The 23599-nt window shown below is 48.2% G+C and overlaps 3 protein-coding genes across 4 annotated transcripts in view; 2 read left to right on the top strand and 1 right to left on the bottom strand.

The window, feature by feature from the left end:
- LOC138922029 (uncharacterized) overlaps positions 1 to 23599 on the bottom strand; it is a 143666-nt gene that overhangs the window by 13276 nt on the left and 106791 nt on the right.
- The window catches only part of LOC138922031 (odorant-binding protein 2b-like), a 71669-nt gene that overhangs the window by 29180 nt on the left and 18890 nt on the right, over positions 1 to 23599 (top strand). The gene's annotated exons all lie outside the window — the stretch shown is intronic.
- Positions 21779 to 23189, top strand: LOC111767603 (skin secretory protein xP2-like). Its single transcript, XM_070258812.1, has 2 exons — positions 21779 to 21913; positions 22371 to 23189. Exons 1-2 carry the CDS (start codon positions 21782 to 21784, stop codon positions 23109 to 23111), a joined length of 873 nt encoding a protein of 290 aa, XP_070114913.1. The 5' UTR covers positions 21779 to 21781; the 3' UTR covers positions 23112 to 23189.

Genomic DNA, 23599 nt, shown 5'->3' with positions numbered 1-23599 from the left:
TAAGAAATATATAACCACCTATATATATATTTTATAAGTACATATACACACAAATACACTTTTATAAAATATGTAAACACATATATACAGTTTCATATTTTTGTAAACATTTGTACTTTTATCCTTATGTATACAATAAATTTTCTATATATTATATTTATATGTATAAATAATACATGAATACTATTTTTGCTTATTATACCAGTCAAGGTTTAACCAGAGAAGCTGAACCACTAAGAAATTGATAGATACGTAGACATATACATTTAATAGATTGTATGGAAATTTGGCCCTGTGAAAGTGTGAAAGCTGGTTAAGCAGTCTGTGTGAGGCTGTTACCTTTGTGTCTGATGCTGGACATTGATAGGCCTTGTGGCAAGCAGTCACGAAGGGAAGATGGGTATGAAGTGTGGTAGATCAATTGCAGGCTGGAACCCACATGCTTCAGCTGTGACCCTGCAACGTGGACTGAAATTCATGTCCTTTCTTGCTGTCTCTGGAATTTGTGGTATGGCTATCTTGTGGAAGCTGGGGTCCTTCTTCATGAGGCTGAACACACACACCTGGCCCAGAAGTCACAGATGCTAAAGGAAGGTTGAGGGCAAGGTAGAGCCAATCTCAGGCCCAGATGCTGCTTCACAAGAGTGAGGTGAGGCAGCATATCACCAACTTTACGGTCTGTAAACAACACAGCAGCTGCTTCCCTTCTGCCTCGACATCTCCCTGAGAATCTTTCCTGTGGCTCCTCTTAGCCAGAAACACACAAACGTGGGAACTCTGGGAAATGTAGTTCATCCTAGCCACATTGACACATTACAAAGCGACCAGAGTCCATCCCATGTCAATTTGGTACACATACACATCTCCTTAAAGCACACTTAATCACAAAATAAACAGGACAAAGTCATCCTCCTGCCTAACATGGTATAACTATCCTGCATACAACCAAAATCATGCCAAACATTCATAAAAAACAGGGAAGAAATGCCCATTACTATTGTCCACAGAATGAGTCCTCCTATCCACGTGCTAACCTATTCTGTGGATGTCAGTTAGGACTCTTCCTCAGTCACTCCTGTTCATGCAAATGGACCCACAAACAAGGTAGCCATGGAAGACATGATGGAGGCTACACATGGACTCAGCAACATGGACTTCCACTCACCAAGTTCCACTGTTGGGTGCCCAACCTGCCAGCAACTGAGACCAAGATTGCGTCCTTGATACGGTATTACTATCCAGGAGAACAGCCAGCTACTTGGTGGTAGAGTGGGTCAACTGGATAACTTTCATCGTGGAAGGGCCAGTGCTTTGTTTTTATTACAACAGACGCTTACTCTGGATATAAATTTGCCTTCCTTGCGTACAGTTGCTGCCAAAAAACCACCTGTGGACCTATAGAATGCTTTACTCACCATAGTGGTACTCCATGAAACATTGCTTCTGCCTGAGGAACTCATTTCACAGCAAATGAAGTGTGGGAATGGGCCCATGCTCATGGAATCCACTGGTCTTAGCATATTCTCCATCTTCCTAAAACAACTGGCTTAATATGATGGTGGAAAGGGCTTTTGAAGACTCGGTTATGGCAACAGCTGGTCGGAAACACCTCATATGGCTGGGACAATGTCCTCCAGGATGCAGTAAATCCTGTTAATCTGCATCTAATTTCTGATGCTGTTTCTTCCATCAATCAGTTTCTCGGGACCAGGCATCAATAGGTAAAAATGGGAATGAGTCCTCTCACTATAAAATTTATAATTATGATCCACCAGGAAAATCTTTGCTTCCTGTTTCTGCACTTTTAGGCTCTGCTGCGTTAGAGGTCTTTGTTCCAAAGGGAAGTATTTTTCTACCAGGTGACACAACAAGGATTTCATTTACTGATAATTGAGCCTGCTACCCTGCCACTTTTGGCTCCACATATCACTGAATCAACAAGCTAAGGAGGTACTATATACTGGCTGATGTGACCGATCCTGAGTAGCAAGGGGAAATTCAGTTGCTACTACACCATGGAGATAAGGAGGAGCATGTCTGCAATGCAGGAGATGTTCTAGGGAGCCTCTTTGTGATGAAAGTCAGGGGAAACCCATAACCACCCAATTCAGACAGGACTACTAAGGGCCCAGATCATTCCGGAATGAAGTTGGTGTCACCTCACCTGACAAGGAAGCTGACCAGCTGCACACTAAGGGAATATGAAATGGGGAGTGAATGAAGACAGCTGTAAACACCAGCCGTGCTCATGTGAGCTGCTGCAAAACAAAACTGTAACAGTACAGCCCTTTCTTCCTTGTTTTGATATGAACGTTTGGTTCACATATATTAACTAAATATTTTTGTCTTCATCCTCTCCATCATCACCTTTTCTAACATACGATATAGCAAAATGGTTAGATTCATATCTCGGTATTTAAGTTATATGACATAAAAGGAGGGGTATGAATCAGATAGGAGTAAATGAATTTTGCCTAAAAACCTAAAAGGATTTTGTATCCTCTTATGGGGAAAGGCACAGTGTCTTTTATATCCTCTTCTTGAGAAAAGGTTAACATGTTTTTCATTGTACATGGAAAGCTTTATCATGTTAGGTGGAAGGAAAACTCAGTACTGTCTTTATTTGGAAGTTAAGAATAGTTTAAAGAAATATGAATAGGTGCCAGGTTGAAACATAATAAAGCCATTGTACTTATGTACTTAAAAACAAACAGGATATGTGTCCTAGGTAGACCTGAGAGCCTTCAAATTATAGATCAGGCTGATAAAACTAGGATTATAATATTTAATCAACCAAATCTCCCAATCAGCCCTGTATCTAATTCTCATATGCACACTTCTCAAAATGAGAGTTGGCAGCCATGGTGAAGCCTAGTGCAAAATACTAATCTACATTGATCCTCAAAATATCCACTCTATCCCTCTTTGTGTTTTTCCTCCTAAATGTTTCCCTAGCTCTCCATGCATTCCACACTATCTACTTAGTTTCTAAAGTGAAGAATTCAGAACAGAACGTATTCTTTAAAGTATAATTTGACCATAAGAAAGAAGTCACATGTATTAACTCTCTCCATATTAATGCAGCCTAGTATCATTATATTGGCTGTCACCTCACACTGTTATTTCAAATTCAGCTTCTTGTGGACTAAGGGCCCAAATCTTCCGCATGCCCCCTGATCACTCCAGCCCTAACCAGACATCCACACATTTCCCTTTTACTAAAATATTCATATATTTCCTATCTCTTTCCTCATTTTTTTCCCCATTTTTCTCTGTAAATCTCTGTAGCGTAACTTTTCCATCATCTGATTCATGTCGTCTCTCTTTCTGCCCCAGGTAGCTTTTATAATAATTTCCCATTCCAATTTGCAGCTCTCAACTGGCTTTTTTTTCCTCTGCCTCATCAGGCAGCTTTCCTCATGAACTGACTAATATCACCTTCATATTTAAGGAATGAGGACATAAACTGACAATGTCAGAGTGTGCGCCAGTTTCTGAAAAGGATTTCATGGATACCTGAAACACCAACATTACCTTACCTGAAATTTCCTCTGCAGAGGCTTGTGGGCAGAACAAGTATAGAAGTGAAATAGAGAGGCCAGGATAGGCCCACGCTGACTCACACATTGGCTATTGGTCATCCAAACAAGTCTTTTCTGAGGTGCTCATCAGACTTCCTTCTCTAACCCTGGAACTCTCTTTTTACTGGTGGAATGGCATAGACTATATTGTCCTCCACAGTCAGCACTGATTATGCTAACTATCCTAGTGACAGACCATCATCAAGAGCAAGAGTGCATGTAATTCTGTAAGGCTCTGGCAAGGTATGCTCAGGTTTTGAGCTCCATCAGCACACGCCAGGATAGATTAAGTAACTGGACTTCCTTAACGTCTACTAGTTGGGTCTTTGAATCATGCAAATGCTTCTGCTGCCTCTAAACCTATATTTCAGATGCCTCTCCATTCCAAACTGGCCATGCAAGCTTAGGCAATAAGAATTTCAATTAATGTTACCTGATTAAGAAGCTACATCTAACACCAGCTTAATCATCAATGGGCCTAGAGTCAAAAGAAAATCTGTTTTGTGTTTTCTGCTATTTTGAATCGTTGAAGGCACTCTCTTCTTAGCTTTATACCCCCTTTTCTATTTAATAAAACCAGAATTTGCCTTTAGCACTGGTCTTTTTAGAATTAGCCCCTTCATGACTCCATGAATGTTTTCTTATCAGGAATGAGACTTGGTCTGAAACAAGGCAAATGTGAGGGAAGAGGAGTACTGTCTGTGAGAAATGAATCAAGCCATAGTCCAGAAGACCTATGATGATGTCACCTGAGGCAAATCAAAGACACTAAGTAGATGGCATCAGAGATTCCAACCCAGAGGACACATCCTGAATCTCTTCTGAAAACCATTACTCAAGATGCCAATTACACTTGTATGCACGGAGATGAGCATTCCCAAAGGGCTTTCCTGGACTCAGTCTGTAGAGGTCAGGAGAACTAGTTATCTCAATGAACGTGGCTCTGAAGACAACATGGGGACATCTTCTCTAAGGGTCAATTAACCGTGGAGAGAAATATTCCCTAGAGTCCCTGGCTTTTTTCCATCTTGGAACCAAGTTCTCTGTACTCTTTTTGTATCCAACCCTTGTGAGAAGACAGTGAGAAAGATCTAGCCTCTATTACCCACAAGACACTTTTGAGGTTTCCCCATGTGCCATATCATAGAAGAGAAGTCAAGGAATGGAAGCAGGAAGTTACTGCTAGCATTCCTCACTCTCGCTGTTGGTCATACTCCAATTTTATACACTACATTAATATAACATGTGAAAAGATTTCAGATACAGAAGTAAAATAACATCATTAGCTATCAGGGAAATGCAAATCAAAACTACAAAGAGGGATCACCTCACTCTGGTCAGAATGGCTATAATTAACAAGACAGGAAACAACAAATATTGAAGAGGATGTGGAGAGAAGGGAGCGCTTGTTCACTGCTGGTGGGAGTGCAGACTGGTGCAGCCACTATGGAAAGCAGTATGGAGTTCCCTCAGAAAATTAAGGATAGATCTACCATATGATCCAGCTATCCCACTGCTGGGTATTTATCCAAGGAACTTGAAAACACAAAGGCACAAAGATACTGGCACCCCATGTTCGTTGCAGCGTTATACACAATAGCCAAGACTTGGAAGCAACCTAGGTGCCCATCAGGGGACGAATGGATAAAGAAGATGTGGTATTTATACACGATGGACTACTACTCAACCATAAGAAAAGATGAAATCTGGCCATTTGTGACAACACGGATGGGTCTTAAGGGTATTATGCTGAGTTAAATAAGTCAGGGCGAGAAACTCAAATTCCATATTATCTCCCTCATAAGTAAAGGATAAAAACAATGACAAACAAACACATAGCATTGGAGATTGGATTGGTGGTTATCATAGGGGGAGGGGGCAGGGGGAGGGCATAGGGGTGATGAGGCTCCCATGTGAGGTGACGGACTATAATTCATTTTCTGATGGTGAACACGATGTAATCTACACAGAATTCGAAATTTATTATGATGTACATCAGAAAATAAATAAATAATTAATTTTAAAAAAAGAAACGTGACAGCTGCATCATGGTAAAGTCAGTTCTCTTTGTCTGTCCGCTTTATGTTACACCTAGTGGGACATCAATTGACCAAAAAAGGACTCGCTGCAAAGAACACCAGAATGCCTGAGACTTCCGTGCATCTATACGTCAAAAGGTTGGTGGGCTAGAGCAATGGAACTAGGGAAGCAGCCCCCTCCCCCTCCGAAGGCAGTGGCAATACAAAATGTGTATGCTGCCAGCGGTGGTTCTGGTGTCCTAACCTGAGGAGCACAGCTGCATGCATCAGCAGCCTGAGGCTACAGGAGCAGGCATGGTGCTTGTTGCATAGCCCCTCTTTGTCCCAGCAGTGGTGGGTCGTGCACACGACCTGAGGCTTCAGGACACACAGCAGTGCCAGCGACCCAGCTCCCTCTCTCTCTCTCTGACAGTGGCTCTGGTGTTTCCAGCCGTGGGTACAGCATCCACAGCACAGATATCCACAGCAAGGGTGGTGGTGCTCTGACCTGAGATTTCAAAATGCTCACCAGCGCGGGCCAGTGACCAGAGACTGCAGGAAGAACAATGACATTCGGTTTAGCCCTACCCCACCCCCCACGATGGTGGGGGGCGCCCATGCCCTGAGACTGCAGGCAACACAGCAGTGCCAGTGAACGAGCCCCCTCCGTTTCCCCAGGCAGCAATGACTCTGACCCTGGTCTTTCAACATCAAGGGCTGCATTCAAAATGCAGATACCACTGGCAGAGGCAGTGGTGCCCTGATGCGAGGTTTCAAAAATCACACTTACCCACAACAACAACCAGAGGCTACAGGAGGAGAAAAGGTACTTCTGGCTTCACACCTGCCCCTCCCACAGCGGTGTAAGGTAGCATCTTCAACCTGAGGTGTCAGGAGCCACAGCAGAACTTGTGACACAGCCTCCAGCGGCAGCACCTCTGACATGGGCTCTACCACCATTGGGGGCTGCATACCAGACCCTGGGCCCATGCAACACCCATAAATCCAATGCCTCTAACCCATGTGTTTCTCTGGCAGTTCTCTTTGCCCAGGCAGATATGCATCTGTCTTGGGTGGCTGTTCCAGTTACCTTTAGCTAGTTAACAAATTATCCTGAAACTTGGCAACTTGCAAGAATTGTTTTATTTTTCTCACTATTTTGTGGGTCAGGAGTTTGGGAAGGGTTTAGCTCGGCAGGTCTTCCGTGGGGACTCTCGTATTGATGGTGTGCAGGCTGTGTCATCACCAGGCTAGACTGGGATGATCATCCAAGATGCCATTTCTTCTTCTTGTCCTCTTTTAAGCCTATTTATTTTTATTTTTATTTTCAGTGATTATGAAGACACATATCTATTGAAGCTTCAGGTCATTAAGCCAATGCACTCCAAATTCATTTTCTCCTATGCTGGCTGTGTCCACCATTCCCTCATCCCCTCTAACTTACTCTGTCTCTTTCCATTTGCCTTTTTCCCTTTAAAGTTGGAGAGAGGAATCAATTTTTCTTCCTTTGGTCTTACTTCCCTTCTGCTTTCACACACCTTTCCCTTCAGGACCTCACATTAGAACTCTCCACACACCTCTTCTCTTCCTGTGTGGCCAGAGCATAAGCGAGATGGGGGATACGAATCAACCTCTTTTGTTCTGGGTCCACTCCTTCCTGCCATAGGTGTTACTAGGAATATAGGACAAGTGGTTTTCCTCAGGAATGCAATCTTTTCACAAGAGGGCAGTGCTTACAGGCTACAGAAAAATTTTCTCCTACAGAGTCATATATCTGCTAATGTGTCCAAACTGAGGATCATTGATAATATCCTTATAGAGAAGCTCTAAGCGTCTGTGTCCCACCTGCAGAAACAGAATTCTTATATAAGGGTCAGTTTAATTTGAGAAATACCTAGACTTTCTCTATATTTTACTAGGAATGAGCCAAGTTTCCTATGTTTGTATGCCAGGAAAGGGCAGGGAATAAATAATCTGTGAGGTCTTTCCTCTCCATTAGATTCTGTTTCACTAATGGTTTCAGGAACAATAGAGTTGGGCTTTCTCTTTTTTCCTACATTTAATCAAACTGCACTTGTCCTATGTCTGATTGACTGTTAATGTCATGATGCTGCCACATTTTGTTTTGCTCATGAGTAAGATGGAAATTCACATCCAAGTCCCATTACCCCTTCACGTTGTCAACATTTATATCAGTTGCCATATGAGTTAAAGTCACTACTTCTGCAGGTAGAATTGCATCTGGAGAGGAAAAGATGAAGTAAGTCCGTATAGGTCTGAAGTTGGACCTCTTCTTGCTCTTTGATGTCTTCTGCATCTGTCTGCCTTTCTATTCTTTTCTTAGTATTTGTCTAATATCTCTCTCATTCTCTGACCCTCTCTTGGGCTTCCCGCGCTTTTTTCTCCACAAGTTTTCAAAATGTAGTTCAGAAACATTTTTATCACTGTATTTGTTTTATGTATATTCAACGTGCCATGTGTAGCTGGAACTGCTGACATTGTTCCAGGATAAGTGAAGTCTAGGGAAATTTCAGCCTCACTCAACCTACTCATTTACGTATCCTCTTTCTCTCACTCTGCCATCTCACGTCTTTGCTACTATTTTCTGATTTTTGTCTTTGTTTCTGCTCTTACCCAAGAGCCCTTTAAGAAAGTGACCATTATGTTAGAAATGATTAGATTTGTTCCCTACTTTGAAATATTAAATGAAATGCTTATGTGGCCTAATACATTAGATCCCAAATCTGACCGCTTGCTTGCTGAGCAACTGAATTAGATTCTCTAGGTTAGAAAGTGTGATCTATTTAACTATTCATTTTGTCAAAGACAGAGGAAGTGTGTTATAGTTTTAATTATTTCATCTGACCCCTCTACTAAATCCTAATACTTGTAGGAGTAATATGGGTTTAAAAACATTTTATTAAGTATACCATATATTCAGAGAACTGAACAAATCATAAGGGTACAGCATGATGAATTTTCAGAAAGTGAATCCATAGGGTAACCAGCACACAGATCAAGACAAACAATGTCACTTGCCCCCCAGAGGTTCTTATTATTCCGCTTTCCATCAGTGTCCCACAGGGGTAACTACTATTTGACTTTGAATACCAAAGCTAAATTGAGCCTGGTTTTGAACTTGATAAATTTAGAATCGTACAGGACATACTCTTTTGTGTCTAACTTCTTTGGCTCAATATTTTGCTTCATGAGATTCATTCCTGCTGTTGTGTTTAGACATTTGTTCTCGTTACTGAATAGATTTGCATTGTGTGCCTATCCCACAGTTTAATTACCCACTCTAATATTGATGGATATTTGGATAGTTTCCACTTTGGTCTGTTATAAATAGTACTCGTATGAAAATTCTAGAACAAGACCTTGGTGGCCAAATACTAGCATTCCTGTTGACTGTATGCTCATTCTCAGCTATAGCAGATACTGACAAAGTGTTTCACAAAGTGGTGGTTGTAGTAATTTACTCTCCAACCTGCAGTGTATGAGAAATCCAGTTGTTCCACTTGTTCAATCTCCTTGCCAAAATTCGGTTGGTGTGTCTGTATTTTTTATTTTAGCCATCATAGGAGGTGAGTGACTCTATTTCAAATGTAGGTTTACTTTGCATTTCTCTGGTGACTAATCATGTTAAGAGCCTTTCATATGTTGATCAGCCATTTGGATGTTCTCTGTTGTGAGTGCCTGTTCAAATGCTTTGCCTATTTTCTATTGAGTTGTCAGCTTTTTTCTTAGTGAGATTGTAAGGGTTCTTAATATGTTTTGCTCATGAGTTCTTTCTTCAACGTAAGTATTGATACCCTTTCTCTCCTCTGTAACTCTCATTTTTAGGCTTTATATGGTAATTTTTGATAACTGGAAGTTCTTAATTTTAATGTAGTGCAATGTTTCTATTTGTAGCCTGTATAGTGTTTTAACGTCCTGTTTAAAAAATCTGTCCTACTCCAAGCTCATAAATATTTTTCTATTTTTTCTTCTAAAAGAGTCTTTACTGTTATATCTTTCACATTTAGATTTTATATCCACCTGAAATTGATGTTTGTGTATGGTGTGAGGTCAGGATCAAAATGTATTCTTTCCATATTCACATCCAACTTACCCAGCATTATTTATTGAAAAGAACATCCTTCCCCCGCTACATTGTAACATGATCTGTCTTATCTGTAGGTGTGCTTCCACACTTCTATGTTCCATTTGTCTGTGTATATAACGTTGTGCCAATAGCACACTGTTTCAATTATTATAGCTTTAGTCTAGATATTTAGCAGTGTAAGTCCATCGCTTTTATTTTTCTTCTCCAAGAGTATCATGACTATTTTTGGCTCATTATGTAAGTCCCTCCACCCACCACCCATAACTGCTTTTAGTTTGATTGCCATTACATTGACTCTATAGAAAAATTTGGAGAAAATTGACATCTCTAAGTACACAGTCTTCCAATCCATGAGCATGTTGCAGCCCTCCTTTTATTTAGGTCTTTTAAATTTTTCTTAAAAATATTTTGTTGTGTGTAATCTAGGGGTCTTCTACATATTTCATCAAATTCAATCTTTCATATTTGAAGCTTTTGCTGTTATAGTTAATGGTATAATTCATAAAGTCTAATTTTCTGTTTGTTTATTATTCCCCTTTTTGTAGGGTCCTTGTAAGGTTTTGGTATCAAGATTTTACAGTCCTCATAAAACAAGTTGGAAAATTTTCCCTCTTACTCAGTTTGCTGGATAGCATTATTTAAGATTCACATAAAATATGGAAGCTGTGGGCCAGCCCCGTGGCCTAGTGATTAAGTTCACGTGCTCCTGTTTGGCAGCCCAAGGTTTGCCAGTTCGGATCCTGCATGTGAACCTACACGCTGCTCATCAAGCCATGCTGTGGAGGCATCCCACAGAGAAGCGCTAGAATACACAACTATGTACTGGGGCTTTGGCAAGAAAAAAAAAGGAGGAAGATTGGCAACAGATGTTAGCTCAGGGCCAATCTTCCTTACACACACACAAAAAAAAGTAACACAGATTAAAGTGATGATCAATGTAAAGTAAGAAACTATTCTAAGAATTTAAACACATTTTTTTAAAAATACGGAAGTTTGGATCCAGACTGTAATTCTAAATTTTTGTGTATATTATGATGTACATCATAATATATTTCAAATTCTGTGTAGATTAGATCATGTTCACCACCCAAAGACTAATTACAATCCAACAAGACACACGTGTGCCCAGCCACGCCTTTCACCCTGTTCCCTCCCTCCTTCCCCTCTGGTAACCACTACTCCAATCACTGTTGATATGTGATTGTTTGCTGTTGTTTTTGTCTTCCACTTATGGGTGAAATCATACGGTATTTGACTTTCTCCCTCTGACATTTTTCACTTAGTATAATACCCTCAAGGTCGATCTATATTGTCGCAAATGGCCAGGTTTCATCATTTCTTAGGGCTGAGTAGTATTCCATTGTGTATATATATACACCACATCTTCTTTATCCATTTGTCCCTTGATGGGCACCTAGGTTGCTTCCAAGTCTTGGCTATTGTGAATAATGCTGCCATGAACATAGAGATGCATGTATCTGTATGCATTTGTGTTTTCAAGCTCATTGGATAAAGACCCAACAGTGGAATCGCTGGATCCTATGGTAGATCTATTGTTAATGACCTAAGGATACTCCATACTGCTTTCTATAGTGGCTATGATACGGACCCTGATATCAGTTTCCTCACATTAAACCCAGAATATATGGGTTTAAAATCACACTCATTCCTTGCTTACTCTCTGGCTTCCTGGCTCCATAATCCACTATCCTCCATGGAGACAGATACCATCAAGGACAAGCACCTGGATTATCTCCTCCCTGCAAAGAGATACAGTCTGGTGGGAAAGCTGCTGACCAGCAAGGTCACAGGCTTCCTCTTCTCTGCAAGTAGTCTCAAGGCAAAAGACAGGCTGGTGGGAAAGCTCCGACCAGCAAGGCCATATGCTCCCACTCCCCTACCTAAAACCCCAAATAAAAACCCTTCCTTTTACCTTTGTGGGGAGTTTGGGATTTCAGCGTTAGCTTCCCTCTCTCCTTGCTCAGCGCTGTGCAAAAATAAAGTTCCTGCTTTCTTCCACCACACCCAGTGTCAGAGATTGGCTTGCTGCGCAACAGGTGAGCGAACTCACATCAGGTTCAGTAACAAATCTGGCTGACCTTTCAGGGGACAGACTCATCTCCCGTGGCCCACTGAAACCTCAGATCTCCACCTGGGGAGGCAGTTTTCCTCCACTGCTCAGAGTCGTCCGTCATCCCGGCGGGTCCCAACATGCAGCTCATGTTCTGTCCACACTGTGTCCAAGAACCAACTTTCTCCAGTTTCCCAGAGCCCGAGCACAGTCTTCCCTGGCCACCCTTCCAGCTAGGAGTCTTTTTCACTGAAGCTGGCCCCTGCCCAGGGACAGGGCTCCTGTGCTTCCCCCACCTCACCGGGCCCTGCCCTCAGGCGACACCACACCCTGCTGGTACGGTGTCCGTCATCTCCTCTTACGCCATCCAGAGACCCGGTCTGCAAGTCTGGGGCTTGGGTCAGCTGCTCCTAAGCTCCCTGCAGCAATGGGAGAACTCGGGAAAACAAGCCTCAGGAGCCAAGTTGAGGGTGGCGATCTGAGGCCAGCAGAGAACCAGGGTTGAGGGCACCCCGGCCAGCCACCAGCCACATCCATTCTGTTTTGCTGATGGTCTGAGACTGCTGCCCTCCTGACCATGCAGCTCCCTGCATGGGGGCTCCCCCTACATCTGCTCTCCCTCCTGCAGGCAGTAGGTCCCTCCCCATCCCCGTGGACCCTGACAAGTCCAACATGGCTCTAACCTGTGTCTCTTCCAGGGTGGAGAGCCATCATCCATGTCTGCTTCATCCTGGAGAGGGACCAGTGCATCAGCGACTTCAATGAAAAGATGAATAATCAGGACGTGCAGATGAAGCTCTTCAGTGGGGTCTCCGTGGGCAGGAGGGGCCTTAGGGACAGTGGCGTGGCTACAAGGAGTGGGCCGTCAACATCAGCCAGCACTAGAGGCAGCTGTGCTCAGCCTTTGGGCCAACAGCACCCTGTGTTCTGATCACAGTGTGTGTGTGTTCATGTGTGTGTGCATCGAAGTGGGTGTGCAAGCCAGCCCTGTCTCTCTCTACACCACCACTGTGAGTCGACCCCTCTTGGTCACTCTGCATCCACCCAGAGGATCCTTCTGACATCCCAGACCCTTGTGGCCCTGCCTCCTCCCTCCTCCACTCGAACCCCACCACCCACTGCCCTGGCCTCACAGAACACATTTAAACATCTCCACCATGACTGACACCCCTTTTCAGGCCAGCCACCTCTAGCCAGCACCCACTGGTGTCGTTCCTGCCCTCTCACTGTCGGTTCCTTCCCCCAACACCTCCTCAGCCCAGTGGGTCTCCGTCTGCCACCCTTGCTCCATGCCCACTTTCCTTTCCCTACATCACATCCTTCCTTTCCCAGCACACACTGAGCTCTGGGACAGCCCCACGCTCCCGACCCACAGCTCTGCCCATTCCTTCCATGGTCCCGGCCAGGTGAAATCCGTCCTGGGAGCCCAACTCTGTGCCTCTCCTGCACCTGACCCCAGCAGTCAGAGGGGCCGAGGCTGGTGCAGAGCGCGGGCTGCTCCCACCTTCACATCATGACTGCAGATGTCAAGGCCCCCAGTGCCGACCATATCGTGCCCTGGCTCCCCTGACTCCTGCCTGCTCTAGGCAGCATTTCACTCGTCTGTCCCCTCCTCACCATCCACCCCTGCTTCCCTGTGCAGCACAAACCTTCACCCCAAACAAGGCTCAGTGCATGGATTGTGCACACTGCAGGCGGACACAGCTCGGTGGCGCAAGATGTGAGTGGAAGCACATATTGCTAGCTGGGAGGAGCCCAGGTGCAGCTTCTGAGACCCAGACTCCCCCAGGGAGAGGCCAGGCCCAAAGGCTGAGAGGGGTAGATACCCTGGAGTGGACAAAAGCCGCACTCACGGACTCTCTCCTCTTGAGCTTCTGGGGGAGTTCGGATTCTAATGGGTCAGGCTGGGAAGATGGGGCTCCACCCAGGGGAGGCTAGGGGCTGATTCAGGGCAACAAGGAGGAGGGCAGAAGGTCACGGGTCCCTGGAGGACAGGCACTGACAGCATGAGCCCCCTCCTCTTAATGTACTCCCCCCACAAGCCATCAAATGCAGGGACATTCCTCATGGAGGGTCTGTGTCAGGGCCGACAGAGCACTCCGGAGCCCAGGGACTTCCACGCCGTCCCATCCACAGAACGTGACTCTCTGCTCTCCAGGGCCAAGGGACCCCCTTTCATGTGGAGTCTTGAGATAAGGGAAACACCCCAGGAGCCTCAGCCACCCAGGCAGCTCCTCAGCTTGGGTGGCTCCCATCCCAAATAGAAAAATGTACAAGGAACAGTATAGAAAGGACCCATAATCCCACCACTGATCTCCAACTCAACTCGCTCCCAGAGATGGTCCTTTGTGTTTGAGGGGGGATCCAACTGGGAAATTTGTTTTTGGCTTTTCATGGCCTAACCGTCACCCTCCCAACTCTCCAGTGTCCTAGCTGGAAGGGTGAACCATCTAGAGATCACCTGGTTAGTTCACCTCCTGTGTTTACAGATGGCAGGAGCTGAGATGGGGAAGGAAGGAGGGGACTCAGGCCTGGGACCCTCCCCTCTGCACCTCAGCATCAGCTCTGCTCTGTCCCCTCACCCTCACCTGGAGAACGTGTCTTCACTGGATCCCCATCCTGCTCCTCCCTCCGCCACTGGCCACCATCCACCAGCTCCCTCGCCCAAACATGGAAGAACAGCAAGAACAACCGCAAGAGCCCTTGTTTATGGAGTTCTTGCCCTGTGCCAGTAAGGAATGGATCCTCCCACTAAGTAAGAGACAGCTTCCATCTTCAAGCCAGCCTACAGATGAAGAAAGTGATGCTTAGAGAGGTAGTCCCTTGGCCAGGGTCTCCGAGGCTGGAAGAGGTTATATCTGGGCTATGCATCCAGGTCCTTAATTCCAGAGCTTTGCACCAACCACTATGCCTTGCCTTGGGACTAATCAGTCAAAAAGGGTACAATCACAAGATTGGATTGGCAATTGGGAGCATAGCATACATACCAGAAACTATGGAAATCATACTTGCATAGCTCCATGAATTACCCAAAGGGAACACATCCGGCAACCGGTACCCACAAGAAATAGAACATGAGCTGCCCTTGAACGGCCACCTGATGCCCCCTCCCAGGTCCCTGCCTCTCCCCCAAGGGAAATCAATATTCTAACTTTCCATTTGTCTTTCTTGTCTTTGAACTCTATTGACATGGAATCATTCTGTGTGTCTCCTTCTATGTCGAGCTTCTTTCATTACGCTTGTAAGATTCATCAATATTCTTGAATGTGGCTGTGGCTGAACATTATTTCTGTATGGTATTGCACTATGAAACATAACCCATTTTATTTGTCCACTCCACCACTGATGTCCAGTGAGTTGTTTCCAGTTTGAGGATATGCCAAAAGATGCTGCTCTGAACATCTTGTATAAGTCTGCTGGCCAACATAGGAACACGTCTATGTTGGGGACATCATTGTTGGGTCATAGACTATGTGCACGTCCACCTCTAGGAGATACTACCAGAGAGCTTCAAAGTGGATGAAATAGTTTACCCTCACAGCTGTGTATGAGAGTTCTAGTTGCTTCACAGCCTCATTAACACTGGCTGTTGTCAGAGTTTTTGATTTTGACCATTGTGGTGTACATGTAGGGGTATCTCGTCGTCATTTTAATTTGCATTTTCCTCACGAGTAATAATGTGGAGCACCCATTCATCTAATGATTCCCATTTGGGTATCTTTTTTGTGACATGCCTAGTCAAATCTCCTGCCCATTTCTTTTCATGGTGGATTGTCTGTGTGTGTCTTTATCAATTTATAGGAGTTAGTTACACATCCTAGAATCGTCTTTTGTCAGATAAATAAATGGTAAGTATTTATGCCCTTCGTGCCTGCCTTCTTTACTCTCTTAGAAGTTTCTTTAGACAAAAACAAGTTCTTCTTTTTAATACTTTCCAATTTATCCTTTTGTTCTTTACGATTAGTATGCCTTTTGTTCTATGAAATGCTTGCCTGCCCCAAGTTCTTGAAAATATTCTCCTAAGGTACGTGTCACAGAAGGTATTTTTATAACTTCCATTTGTATTTAAAATCCATCTGGAATTGGTTTTTGTTAGTCCAGCCATTACGTAAAAACAATTTGGAGTTTTCTCCAAACATTAAAAGTGGAACTGTCATATGATGCAGCAATCCCACAGCTGGGGGCACGTCGGAAGATAACAGAATCTATGTCTTGAAGTAACTTCCGCACTCATGTGTGCACCACAGCATTTGTCACAACAGCCACCACAGGGAGCAAACCACGGGGCTATTCATGGATGAAGGGACAAAAAAATGTGGTGCATCTACACAACTGTATATTATTCAGCTTTCAAAAAGAAAGAAATCCTGCCTTTCCTGACAACGTGGATGTACCTGGAGGACATTATGCTGAGTTAAATAAGCCAGACACAGAAAGGGAATTACTGCATCGTCTTACTTATATGTGGAATCTGAAAAACTCAAATTCATAGAAACAGACAGTAGAATGGTGGCTCCCAGGGAGCGGGGGTGTGAGAGGGGAACGAGGAGATGTTGGTGAAAAGGTGCAAACTCTCAGTTAGGAGATAAATAAGCTATTGAGATCTAATATACAAAAAGATGACTATAGTTAATAATAATGTATTCTATACCTAAAAGTAAGTCATGGATAAAATGATTAGAAGATGCTATATCATGCAAACATTAAAAACTGTAACTGTGAAAAGTGTACCAACATGGGGGTGGTCCCATGGCCTTGTGGTTAAGTTGGGCGTGCTCCACATCAGGGGTCTGCATTTGGTTCCCCGCTGCAGACCTACACCACTTGCCAATGGCCGTGCTGTGGTGGTGACCCACATACAAAACAGAGGAAGACTGGCACAGATGTTGGTTCAGGGCAAATCTCCTCAGCAAAGAAAAAACATTCTACCAACATGGAAAAATGGTTTCTGTAATTTGAAATGATAAAACAAGCATAGAAAGCCACATCTAGGTTAAGACTGCAGTGTAAATGATGGACACATAGGAAGAAGGACTGGGGGAAAACAGGAGACAATGAGGCAAAGACGGCTTCATGTGGTGGTGGGATTATTGAGGACTTACATGAGATTTCATCTTAAATTTAATGGCCCTCCCTCAGACAAATATCAGAGACAAAAAGATTCAGCATACAAGGTTGAGAAAGCTTGTCCCTCATTCTTCCCTTCATTGATCACATTCTTCTCAAATCAGCTACAGTTGAGCTCCCTTTAGGTGGCCCCTGTGTCTTCTTTGAAAGCGTCAGGCAGTCTCCTGTGTCTCTGAAGAGAAAGGCTCAGAACTCCTTTGTGGAGGGGAGGCTCTAATCCCCCGTCCAACCCTCTGGCAGTTCCTGTCCATGGGAGCTGGGGCTGAGGGGAAATGGACCGCACAAAGAGAACTGTTCCCCAGGAAGTGATGGGAGAGGGAAGAGTGAAAGGAAGGCAGGTGGTTCCAGCCCCTGAGAGCCCTACAGCTCACAGCTGCATACGGCCCCTCCCAAGGGGGTGTGAGGGCACTATCTGTTTGTCCATCTGTGCCCCATCCACTAGAACAGACTTCTCCTCTATCCCTCAGCAACAGCCTATGGTCCTGACCACACGCAACCTATCAGACAGAGCGGAGGTTCATGAGAAGAAGTCTCTGGAAGCCCAGTGTCCTAGTCGATGGACCCAAAGCACAGTAGCATTCCCTCATGCTCCCTGATGGGGCCGGATCCAGGCAGGCTGCCCCACACGGCCTCCACATCGGATGCTTTCTCAATCGACTGCAGCCTGGCTTCTGTGCCACTGCACAGAAAGTGCTCTTGCTAAAGGAGGGTGCCCGACATCCTAAGGAGCAAACCCGAGAGCTCCTCCATCCCACTGCATCCCTGAGGAAACACTCCCTCCTCCAGGAGACTTTCTCTTCCCCATCCATCTCTTCCTCCTCTCTAATAACTTCCAATCTGTGTCACTAGCTCAGCCTCTACTCCTTACCCTTCAGTGCTGGAAGCCTTCTCCAAGGTCTGTCTTCTGCCCTCTTCTCTCCTCACTATTTACTCCCCTGGGAGGCAGCATCTGTTCCCAAGACTTTCACTCTCGACTATACACTGTTATGTCCGGTCTCCAAAAGTCTACTGAGTTCCAGATCTATTTTTCTACAGCCTAATGAAAAGCACCTTTAATGACTGCTTACCATGCCTGCCACTGTGCTAAGACAATATCCAAGACCATCTAACAAGAAACTGAATCTCAGAGAAGGTTGGTAAGTTGTCCAAAGTCATCCAGTTACTATTTGGGGAAGCAGGGACGTGAACTCGCATCCATGTGACTTTGAAGCCTGTGCCAGAAGCACTACACTCTACCGCAACCCTAAAAGCAGATACACTCTCTACCTCCTCCTCGCTTCCCGCTCCCACCCAGCCCAAGCCCATTCCTCCTCTGGGACTCCCCGATCTGGGCTGAGAACATCAGCAGCAGCTCTTTGGCCTGTGGAGTCATGCTCGACTCCCTCTAGCTCACTCCATCCATCGAATCAAGCCCCAAATCCAGTCAATTCTCCTTACACGTCTCCCCACCTGTGTCTGCCGCCCGCAGCTCCCCAAGCGGCCTTCACCACCTCCTCCCCCAACTCCACAAAATCCTGCATCACTCACTCTCCACCTGTCCTCCAGCCTCTCCCACACCACTGCCCTGGAAGCAGATCAGACTCCAGCAGCCCCACATGCTCTCAGCAGTTAAAGCCTGCCCCTGCCCCTCCCCTTCGCCATGGAACCTTTCCTGCCACCCATCCCCAGTCTACCTGGTAAATTCCCCTGCCACCTCCCCCACGATGCCTTCTCTCTCGTGTGTTCCACCCTGGGAGACTTACCAATTCCTCTTTTGCTACTCTCACAGCACTTTCTGTTTGCATTCACTTATGGATTTAAGTATTGACTATGGGTACCTACCATGTGCCAGGCACTGCCCCAGGGATGGAAATAAAATGGTGAGCAAGACAAAGGCAGCCTGGAACACACACAGTGCTGGGATACAGTCTGGCGCAGCTAGTTTTTTTAAGCTTTTTCTGCCACAAGAGTGTCATTCCCCCCCAAACATTATCCCCTGCACAGGCTCCTGCAGGAGAACTGTGGCCAAGTGAGGCCCCACCATCCATGCAGGAAGAGCCGTCCTTGCACAGGATGCTGCAGGAAACCTGCCGCCAGCTGAGGCCCCACCATCCATGCAGGGAGAGCCATCCTTGGAAAGGCTACTGCAGGACACCGGCAGCTGGCTGAGGCCACACCATCTGAGCAGGGATAGCCATCCCCTGCACAGGCTCCTGCAGGAAATCTGCAGCCGAACGAGGCCCTACTATCCATGCAAGGAGAGCCATCCTTGCAGAGCCTCCTGTAGGAGACTTGCAGGGGCCTGAAATCCCACCTTCTGTGCAGGGAGAGCTATCCTTGAACAGGCTCCAGCAGGAAACCTGCCACAGGCTAGCCACCACCATCCAAGCAAGGAGAGTCTTCTGCAGACTCTGGCAGGAGACCTGCAGCTGGCTGAGTCGCAACTAACTGAGCAGGGAGAGCCATCCCCTGCACTGGCTCCTGCAGGAGACATGCAAGCAGCTGAGGACCCATCCTCCATGTAGGGAGAGCCATCCTTGCACAAGCTCCTGCAGGAGATCTGCAGCCGAACGTGACCCCACCCTCCATGCAAGGAGAGCCATCCCTGCACAGGCTCTTGCAGCAGATCTGCGGGGAAATGAGGCCTCACCATCCATGCTGGGAGAGCCATACCCTGCACAGCCTCCTGCAGGAGACCTTCTGCCAGCTGAGGCCCAACCATCACAGCCAGGGGACCCCTCCCCTACACAGGTTCCTGCAGGAGACCTGCCACCGACTGAGGCACCACCATCCGAGCAAGGAGAGTCATCCCCTGCACAGACTCTGGCAGGAGACCTGCAGCTGGCTGAGTCCCAACTAACGGAGCAGGGAGAGCCATCCCCTCCTCTGGCTCCTGCCCGGGCCCTGGAGCCAGCAGAAGCCATAGCCAAGGAGCAGAGAGAGCCATCCTCTGCTCTGGCTCCTGCTGGGGCTGTGGAGCCGGATGAAGACATAGGCGTGGAGCTGGGAGAGCCATCCCCTGCTACAGCACCTGCTGGGGCTCTGGAGCCGGCTGAAGACATGGCCATGAAACCAGGGAAAGCCACCCTCTGCCCCAGCTCCTGCCAGTACCCGGGAGAAGGCTGAAGGTGTGGCAAGGGAGCAGGGAGAGCCACCCCCTGCTACGGCTTCTGCTGGGGCTGTGCACCCAGCTGAAGCCATGGCCACAGACCAGGGAGAGACATCCCCCACTCCCCCACCTGCTGGGGCTGTGGAGTCAGCTGAAACCTTGGCTGCAGAGCAGGGACAGCCATCCCCTGTCTGGGTCTTGCTGGAGCTTTGGAAACAGCTGAAGATGCAGTCGTCAAGCATGGAGATCCATCCCCGGTTCCGGCTCATGCCAGGACCCAGGAGCCGGCTGAAGTTGCAGCCAGGGAGCACGGAGAGCCATCCCCTGCAACGGCTCCTGCTGGGGCTGTGGAGCCAGCTGAAGACACAGCCAGGAAGTGGGGAGAGCCTTCTCCTGCTGTGGCTCCTGCCTGGTCCCTAGAGCTGGCTGAAGTGGCGGCCTCGGACCAGGAAGAGCAACCCCCTGTTGAGTCTCCTGCTAGGGCCCTGGAGCCGGCTGAAGATGTGGCCACAGAGCAGGCAGATCCACCACCTGCTCAGGTGACTGCCAGGGCAAAGGAGCTGGTGGAAGCCACGGCAGCGGACGAGGGAGAGCAATCCCCTCCTCTGGCTCCTGCTGGGGCTGTGGAGCCGGCTGAAGATGTGGCCGTGGACCAGGGAGAGCCATCCCCTGCTGCAGCTCCTGCCAGGGCCCTGGAGCGGCCAGAAGTGGTGGTCTTGGATCAAGGAGAGCCATCCCATGCTACGCCTCCTGCTGGGGATGTGGAGCCGAGTGAATACGCGGCCATGAAGCATGGAGAGCCATCCACTGCTCTGGCTCATGCAAGGGCCCTGGTGCCATTGGAAGTCATGATCAGGAAGCAGGGAGAGTCATGCCTGCTCTGGGTCCTGCTGGCGCTTGTGCGGCCAGCTGAAGCTGCAGCCTCAGACCAGGGAGAGCCATCCCCTCCCTTGGTTCCTGCTGGGGCTGTGGAGTCAGCAGTAGCCTTGGCTGTGGATCAGGGACAGCCATCCCCTGCTCTGGCTCCTGCTTGGGCCCTGAAGCAGCCTGAAGCCATGGACTCAGACCAGGGAGGGACATGCCCTGCTATGCCTCCTGCTGGGACTGTGGAGTCAGCTGAAGCTGTTGCTGCAGAGCAGGGAAAGTCAACCCCTGCTCTGGCTCCTGCAGTGGCCCTGGAGCCTGCTGAAGTCTCTTCCGTGGAGCAGGGAGAGATATCCCCTGCTCCGACTCCTGCCAGGGCCCTGGAGCCTACTCCCACCCAGCCCTTTGTGGAACCCTTCCCATGCTAAGTCTGGGCAGGAGCTCCACGGGGTAGCGGCCCATGGGTTGACAGGCGCTAGAGGGATTGATAGGTTTAGACACCTGAAGACACCCTTAGCAAGTAGGTACTAGAACGACCCGCACTGCACACATGGGGGCATGGGGAGGCCCTGAGAGGCACATGGCTGTCCAGGGGGACATCACTGGCAAGAAGGAGGAGCCAGGTCTGACCAGCTCTGCGTCCCCAACGCTGGCTTCTGACTCGAGCCAGGCCTCCTCGGGGGCGGTGGGATGGGCTGTGTTGGTGCAACTGTGGATGGCCGTGGTGTTGGGATGGAGGGTGAGCAGTCAGCGGCCCAGGGGGCCCTTAGGGAGGTCTCGTGTGAGCAGGAAGCCTAGGGAAGGGACCCCAGGCAGCGACCTCACTGGGCCCAAGAGAACTTGGAACCCTGGTCTCTAGGCACCCAGCTCCTAGAGACAGCCCCCAACAGCTCACTCGTCTAGCACTCGTCTAGAAGGAGCAGCATGTTTCTCTGCTGTCTGCCTATCTGCCGGGGCCGCAGCCTCAGCAGAGCCCGCAAGGAGCGCCCTGGACGCAAAGGCGGGCTCCTGTCCCGCTCGAGACGTCTCTGGACGTTCGTGCGGAGGGACACAGAGGTAACACAGGGACGCCCGGGGTGGGCCAATCCAGGCCAGGCCACCACTGTGGTCCCACTTGCACAGCCCTACGTCCCCTCCCTGGGTGTGTGTGTGTGTGTGTGTGTGTGTTAGTGTGTGTGTGCATGTGTGTGTGTGTGTGGAAGGGTGGTTTGTGTGAGTGGACCACCGCGAGGAGGAGCAGGCTGATGAGGGGTTAGAAGCCTGGTGGGCCGGGCCCATTCCCACCCCAGCTCATGGCTGATCGGGTGGGGCGTGGAGTGCCGGGCAGCACCGTCTGCCCGAGGTTTCTCCCGAGCCCCTGAGGTCTATCTGTTTCATCCCGGGGAGAATTCTGCGCAGACACAGGGTGGTGCCTGATGTGGGAGCATTAGGCGCAGAGGGCAGAAGAAAGAGCAGGGGCAGCTGAGCAGGGCTCTGATGCTTCTGGGCTGACTGTTGGTCACTGTCTTTGCAGAGGTCCACTCAGGACACGGAGTCCAGCTCCCCGAGGGAGGAGAAGCTGGGCAGGAACAGCGTAGCGGCAGGCGTGGGGAAAAGGCTGCCGTCCTCAGGGACTGTTGCACAAGGATCAGAGCCAGCACAGGCCCCAGCCCGTGTGCGGGGAGCACAGTCACATCCAGCAGCTCCTGCACAAGGGCAGGAGACAAGCAGCGCCCCAGGATGGGAGCGGGGAGAGCCAGCCCCTCCTCAGGCTCCGGCAGGAGCCATGCAGCCGGCTCTCATGGAACCAGCTGAGCAGGGAGAGCCATCCCCTGCTCCAGCTCCTGCCAGTGCCCTGGGGCAGGCTGAAGTGGTCGCCAGGGAGCAGGGAGAGCCATCCCCTGCTCTGGCTCCTGCCAGTGCCCCGGGGCAGGCTGAAGTGGTCGCCAGGGAGCAGGGAGAGCCATCCCCTGCTCTGGCTCCTGCCAGTGCCCCGGGGCAGGCTGAAGTGGTCGCCAGGGAGCAGGGAGAGCCATCCCCTGCTCTGGCTCCTGCCAGTGCCCGGGGCAGGCTGAAGTGGTCGCCAGGGAGCAGGGAGAGCCATCCCCTGCTCCAGAGCCTCCTGGAGCCCTGGAGCCCGCTCAGGCCCCAGCATTGTCCCCGGGAGAGCTCACTCTCCAACCCCCTTCATCCCCAGCTCCTGACCCATCCCTTCCACCTGCTCCCTCACCACGACCTCCCTTCCTCTCCCTGCTTCCCCTGTATGTCTGTGTAGCCGTTTATGTTGCTCGTTTTCTTGTCTTTTTTTGGTGTTTATGTAAATTGTAAAATAAATTTATTTATATTTTAAGAACTCTGCATTTTCTCCTTTTCAAGTGTACAATTCCCGAGCGTTAAGTACAGTCCCAATGCTCGGCCTCCATCACCACTGTCCGCTTGCTGGACATTCCCTTCACCACAAGGGAAGCCTTTTCCCAAAGCGCTCATGCCTCATTCCTCCTTCGCTCCCTGACAACACCTATTCTGTGTTCTGGCAGGTTTTGGTCAATCTTTTCTGGATGTATCCGATAAGCGGTGTCATGCAATAGGTGGCCATCCTAGTCTGCTTCCATATTTTCAGAAGCACTGATCGATTTTTCATTTCTCTTTCTACTTGAATAGCATTTTTCCCAGCTGATAGGAAAGTCCCAATGGCTTATGGATTAGATGCTTCAAATGAAGCCCTTTTAGTAAACATGTGCATTATGTCAGGCTACAGACCGC

The sequence above is a fragment of the Equus caballus genome, unplaced genomic scaffold, assembly GCF_041296265.1.
Source record: "Equus caballus isolate H_3958 breed thoroughbred unplaced genomic scaffold, TB-T2T haplotype1-0000035, whole genome shotgun sequence".
Lineage (NCBI taxonomy): Eukaryota > Metazoa > Chordata > Mammalia > Perissodactyla > Equidae > Equus > Equus caballus.
The sequence above is the reverse complement of the archived record's forward strand: the minus strand, read 5'-3'. Positions and strand labels throughout refer to the sequence as shown.

What these genes read in the sequence shown, in the direction of transcription:
- LOC111767603 (XM_070258812.1), top strand. Translation starts at nt 21,782, where the DNA reads ATGTTTCTCTGCTGTCTGCCTATCTGCCGGGGCCGCAGCCTCAGCAGA. An exon ending in TCGTGCGGAGGGACACAGAG is followed by an intron (nt 21,914 to 22,370) that starts GTAACACAGGGA and finishes CTGTCTTTGCAG; the next exon opens with AGGTCCACTCAGGACACGGA.